This window comes from Nannobrachium achirus (genome assembly GCF_963921795.1).
Source record: "Nannobrachium achirus genome assembly, chromosome: 11".
Lineage (NCBI taxonomy): Eukaryota > Metazoa > Chordata > Actinopteri > Myctophiformes > Myctophidae > Nannobrachium > Nannobrachium achirus.
The window spans coordinates 45,614,326-45,620,325 of NC_137820.1; the positions used below are offsets into that span (position 1 = coordinate 45,614,326).

The following is a 6,000-nucleotide window of genomic DNA, read 5'->3' on the forward strand; positions in this document are numbered from 1 at the left end:
TGGGAGCGGTTTGCACCACTCAAAACATTGGCCCGAGCTGTTGCCTATAGCAACACAATTCCAGTGAAAACTTCTCTACATTGGTTAAATGTATTTTATTATTATTTTTGTTAATCAAATATATTATTGTCTTGATCTGAGCTATTATCAAAACATTTGTTGATATCAAGCAGTTTGTTGTATAGTATGTTTATAGAGAATATAGTGTAGAAAGGTCTACGTATAGATTTAACCACTTAAACCCCATATGGTTGAGCAGAGTCCCTCAGGGCTCGGCTTAGCGTATTTTTGGTTTTCCGTTATTTTGGGGAAAGCTTTCACTGAAAGTAGCCGATCGTAAGCTCACAACGCAACGCGTTTAAGTGGTGAAATAGATATTATAGTGACTAACGTATTAATGAAATGTACAAAATGTTAGTATATAAAATACATTGTCACGCTCAAACTGCTAAACTGCTACGAAATACTATTTGGCAATGCAGGCATTACATAATATTACATATGTATTACAAGTAGAGGTAAATCCTTTAGTTTAAGGCACTGTTTCACAACGAGAGGTGGCCTTAGTCCGGTAATTAAAGTAAAAAAATCCACTCAGGTTGGACAAAATAGTTTTATTTTGTTTTTCAACTGATTCTGACAGGAAATTAGGTCTACTAGCCAGGATAAAGAATCTACCCTAATCCGCTCATGGGCAAATACCCACAGCGGCCAAATCAAGTTGGGCTCCCATCGACTTTCTATACAGGAGGAAAATACCCTGAAAAACATCTGCTTTAAGGAGGATGTGAGGGGTCTAACTAGGGGTTTGTCATGATGCTGAATCCATTGCAAGCATTTATTTTGCACAAAAAACATTCCTTGGGCTAAAGATTGCCCCTGAAAACGATGGTTTAGTGATGAGTCATCACTTTTTCACAGTTTTCTGTGGCCATGGAATGTTTTTTTGTGCAAAACAAATGTTTGCAATGGATTCAGCATCATGACAAACCCATAGTTAGACCCCTCACATCCTACTTAAAGCAAATTCTTTTCAGGGTATTTTCCTCCTGTATAGAAAGTCGATGGGAGCCCAACTTGATTTGGCCGCTGTGGGTATTTGCCATGAGCAGATTAGGGTAGATTTTTTATCCTGGCTAGTAGACCTAATTTCCTGTCAGAATCAGTTGAAAAACTAAATAAAACAATTTTATCCATGCTCTGCCATTTAATTACTGGACTACCTGGGCTGAAAATGTAGCTATAAGATGTAACAAAAATGTTGGACTTTCTCATATTCTCGTGGTTCTGATTTCACAATCAACAAAGAATTCACACACTAAAGTACTCATTCAACTCTTAGAGTGTACAAATGTGTTCCATTTGGTTCGATTTGTACACCCTCTGAGTTAAATTAACACATGGCATTGTACAGTGTAGGTTCCAGTGCGAAACCAGTTGCAAAGCAAGTCATTCTCATCCTCTGTTGTTCATGGCGTGACGTCTCTCGTGGGGAGGCATCAAACCTCAGGGCTGGTCTCTTCCGTCATAATGCCACTGCCTCCACTGTTCGGAGCTCTCTCTGGTCCTCTCGTCTTGCTCTGTATGGGTAGAGTTCAGTGGTGTGACGATACACAAGGTTAAAATATCAATTACCTCATTCTGGTTTCTGCACCCGTTGTGGCTGGTTACCCGCTGTTTATACAATATCACTTATACAATTGGAGTGGTCGTATTTTGTTTCCCTGATCTTCTATCAAGACATTTAGATTGTGTCAATGGTCATGGCTCACCTAGACACTGGATCTGACACAACTTTTGACCTGATGGTCAAGATTCAATTCATCCCCTGAGCAAGCAGAGAGGCTCTAGTAGATCAATGGTAAAACAAAAAGACAGCACTTGTGCAGGAAACCAGGTTCAAATCCGGGTAGAAGAGGAAAGTTACTCTTCATCATTCACAGGGTGTAAGAAAAACACACCAATGAATGCCTAGCTACTGGACCAAAAAACTGTCCTGCCTGGTCTATCAGTGAGGAGGGATCAGCATTTTCATTATTAAATGAACGTCTTTACAAAGCTATTTAAAAAGGATTCCCCTCCTATCTTGCAGCATTGCTTCATTGGAACGTTTGGTAGCCTCTGTATGTATATTCACAAATCGATATAGCCATTTATTTTATATGCATTCTTTCATCACTATTTGATTTGAATTGATTTGCGGTTTTAAATAAATAAATAATGAAACGTGGTCATGGCCCCCAATTAAATATGATTTTTATTTTTATCTCTGGGACCCAATCTATACTGTAAAAACCTCCGAATTTAATTTTAACTCTGAGATTGAAATGGAAACAAATGAACCGTTACGGGTCTATTTGGTTCCATTTGTATACTCACATTTACAAATATGAGGACCCCCTGGGGTCCCCAGACCCCGCGTCGAGAACTAGTTGTGAGTGACCTACCGTCATTTTCCTCCTCAGCATAGTTCTCAAACTCGTTCCTCTTCTCCTCGTGGTATTCCCTCTTCCGCTTATCTGCGAGCAGAACCTGCCTCTGCTCGGCTAGAGGAGAGAGGAAAATACATAATTATATAGTGACATAACCACATGAACCCATATGGGTATCTGGAGTCCCTCAGGGCTCAATGCTAGTGTCTTTTCTGTTTTCTGTTATTGTGAGGAAAGCTTCCACTGACAATAGCTGATCGAAAAGCTCACAATGCGACGCAGCTACCAATGCTGGGGTTTAAGTGGATAAAGAAGCTGTAAAACTAGAAAAGTGTGCTCCTTTTTCTGACTTTGATTTTCTTTGAATATTATTTTGTATTACATGCTTATTTGTATATATGTGTTTAATTATTTGTTCTGCTAAACGTAAAACTCAAATAAAGTGTTTGTAAAACGGAAAAATGTGCACAGCTACATTTGGGTGGAAGTAAATTTGTTTTGGCCCTGCGTTTAGGTGTTTCTCAATGTATGATTGAAATTTGTGGTAAATCACTGTGTTGATGATTATTTGTGACATTTCTTTTTTTCTTTTTTGTAAAACAGGCCCCTCAGGCATACAATCATTGGCAATTACATGATCAAATTACTCCCGAGATAATGTGTACTGATTTGCGTGCATGTTGGACAACATCTGCATCTATTGAAGTAATAGCAAAAAGTGAAAACGCAAGGAGGCAGAAAGAGTCTTAATCATCGACATTTTGACATAGACTGGCCCACAGACATTCCCATGCCCAGACAGCCTCTCTACCCACTCAGCCAAGGCCACCCACTCTTAGAATGTACACTATAAATGGAACCAAAAGGACCTGTAGTTATACACAGGGGTGTCGCACCAAATTCTGGGCCCTGTGTACAAGGATTCACTGCAGGCCCCCCATGAATGTTCTTCATAGGGGGAGGGGGTTTAACCCATTTAGACTGGGAACGCATTATTAGGCATTATTTTGTGCTTAACTATTGAAAAATAGCAGACATACAAGCTCAAACAGTCTTTGAATATTTCAAATTCTTCTAAGGTTTTTTGAAAAACCTATGTTTCTATGTCAGTGGTGCTCAAACGTTTTCATGTAAAGGACCCCAAAAGCATTTAGTTCCAGGGATACCCCAGAAGCTAAATTTGAGTTACAAATGTTCGCTTAAAAAATAAATATATTCAAAGATTTGCACACATTTTCACGACTTTTCAAAATAGCTAAAGTATAAAATAATTAGGGCCCCTCCACCTTGGGCCCTTGTAACTCAGTCCCACTCCCCCCCCTCTTGTGACACCCCTGGTTATATATCATATGAAATCATCTCAATCATGGAGGTATACTGTATGCAGCAGTAATAACACAAGGCCTCACAATGTTTGGAATGGCCCAAGTCAGGTCATGACCTCTGACCCCTAGCTACTCTGAGAGACAACACAGGCCTGCACATGTTATGAGCTACACTGCCCCAGAGTTAACTTTGGGGAATTTGAGTCGCCCAGTTGTAAATTAACAAGTGCTGAAATTTGACATTTACAGCTTTGTTTGCTGATGCCTTGTGACGTGACGAATAGGCCTACAAGAACAGTACCCACAAACCTGCCCCAGTCAAATCCGGCTGCCTTGGAATGGTCAGCACCAAGTATTCCTATTCCTAACCTTAACCTCAGTAAAACTATGCCTAAACCTAACCTTATTCCTAACCTTATTCTCAGTAAAACTATGCCTAACCATTATTCCCTATGGAATAAGGAATCTGGTGACGAGCGAAAAAACTGGGGCTGTGTAGGTTTGGAGACGGCCGTTCCAGTAACTCTTGTTGTGGGTTTTAGTAGCTTTGTATGCCCAGAATACAATTGAATAGATAGATAGATAGAATATAATATATATTTTTTAAACATTAAACTGTCAAAAATGAATTATCTTTAATAGAGTAGGCCTACACATCACTTCTTGTGCAAAGTTATCATACTTGTGAGGTTGAGGTTGATGTTCATGCAGTGTGCCAATATAACTGGAGTTGCCTTTAAAGGTAAGCCACTTGTTAAACCACTTTCCCCTTGTTTATCTCTGATCCCCCTCCCTGCTCTGTATGCCTGTGTGATGGCACATTCCACATTCGGCTCCTAACCACCCAGCCTACTCCATCGCTGTCTTCCATCTTTTTGTCTGTTCTCGATTCTCTATTATTTTTATTTTTATTTTGTATTACTTACTCGTACCTTTAGCAGCCCTCAGCATCTTTTACACAAAGGCCCACAGTACAGTGTTACATAACTGCAATTCAAAACAGCTCTCTTGGCATCCTGTCTCACCTTGCTGTCAACAGAACAGTCAGTTACGTTGCATTGCACTTCTATGGGAACTGCAAACATCAGGCAATATGTGAATTTTCCCAACATGTTCCAGTAGCCTATACATATATATATATAAATAAATAAAGGAAAACAAAGAAACTCTTTCCACCACAACTAAACCGAGATGTAGTAGATGTGGCTATGTGTGTGTGCTCCATGCTGGCCTGAGGCTCCTGATCCAAATTCCAGCAAACTAGCCAGTATGCTGTATTGACTCCATTTGCTCGGGGGAGGCCTGGCAAGGAACACCACTACCAGTACCTGGAGGTGTCGAGGCCACAAATAACAGCTTCTGGCAGCTGCCTGGCATCACAGTCAATACAAGCTCCAGACAGCCATAAAAAGCTCCCTTATTACTGTCCATTCAGTCAAGCACTAGCTATTTGAGTCACTTCCAGTTCTGATAAAAACAGAATGATAGCACAGCAGTAAAAACTAGAGATTAAACTCTAAATAAACTACCCATCAGATTGACAAAGTGCTGATGAAGTCATTACCACATACACACACACTCAACATCTTAGCTGACCGAACCCCAGTCCAAACAACCACAAAAACCTCACCATCAATCTCATCCTGAGACTTTGCACCCCTTCTGGTGCGTCGTCTGAAGAAGTCCGAGGCATCAGCCTCCTGCATGAAGATCCCGTTCAGCGAGCCTGTGATGGAAACAGAGGGAGGTTGAGCTCAAGAGATGATGGAGAGACTGGATGTTTTTACTACAGTTGTAGGGATGGGAATGGAACTTTATTCTCACCTCTGGAGTCCGTAGCCTTGGCTGTGTCCTTACCATCAGGGACAGCTGCAGCATCTGCCTCTTGAGACACTGCGTCAGAGGAGAAGTCAGTGTGGAATAAAATGCACTCTATTGCTTTGTTCTCAAACACACTTAAAACTTGCAACACAACACACAAAGCATCTGCCTGTATCATTTCCCTATCTCTCTCTCTCTCTCTCTCTCTCACACACACACACACACACACACACACACACACACACACACACACACACACACACACACACACACACACACACACACACACACACACGCAACAAACATAATATTCCTCCACACTCCTGAAAGGAGAATTGCCCCCAAATCCCACAGTCCCTTGCATTAGACTTACAGTACAGTGCGAGGAGGACAGCGAGGAAGGCTGCATGCGTCCAGGACAT

At 41.0% G+C, this 6,000-nt stretch overlaps 1 protein-coding gene across 1 annotated transcript; it reads right to left on the reverse strand.

Annotated features, from left to right (window-relative positions):
* Nucleotides 1-1,506: 1,506 nt before the first annotated feature.
* Nucleotides 1,507-6,000, reverse strand: ucmab (upper zone of growth plate and cartilage matrix associated b; the record flags this gene model as incomplete). The annotated part of the gene is made up of 5 exons (XM_080737108.1): nucleotides 1,507-1,580; nucleotides 2,448-2,546; nucleotides 5,388-5,483; nucleotides 5,582-5,650; nucleotides 5,952-6,000. 5 exons carry the CDS (start codon nucleotides 5,998-6,000, stop codon nucleotides 1,507-1,509), a joined length of 387 nt encoding a protein of 128 aa, XP_080593234.1.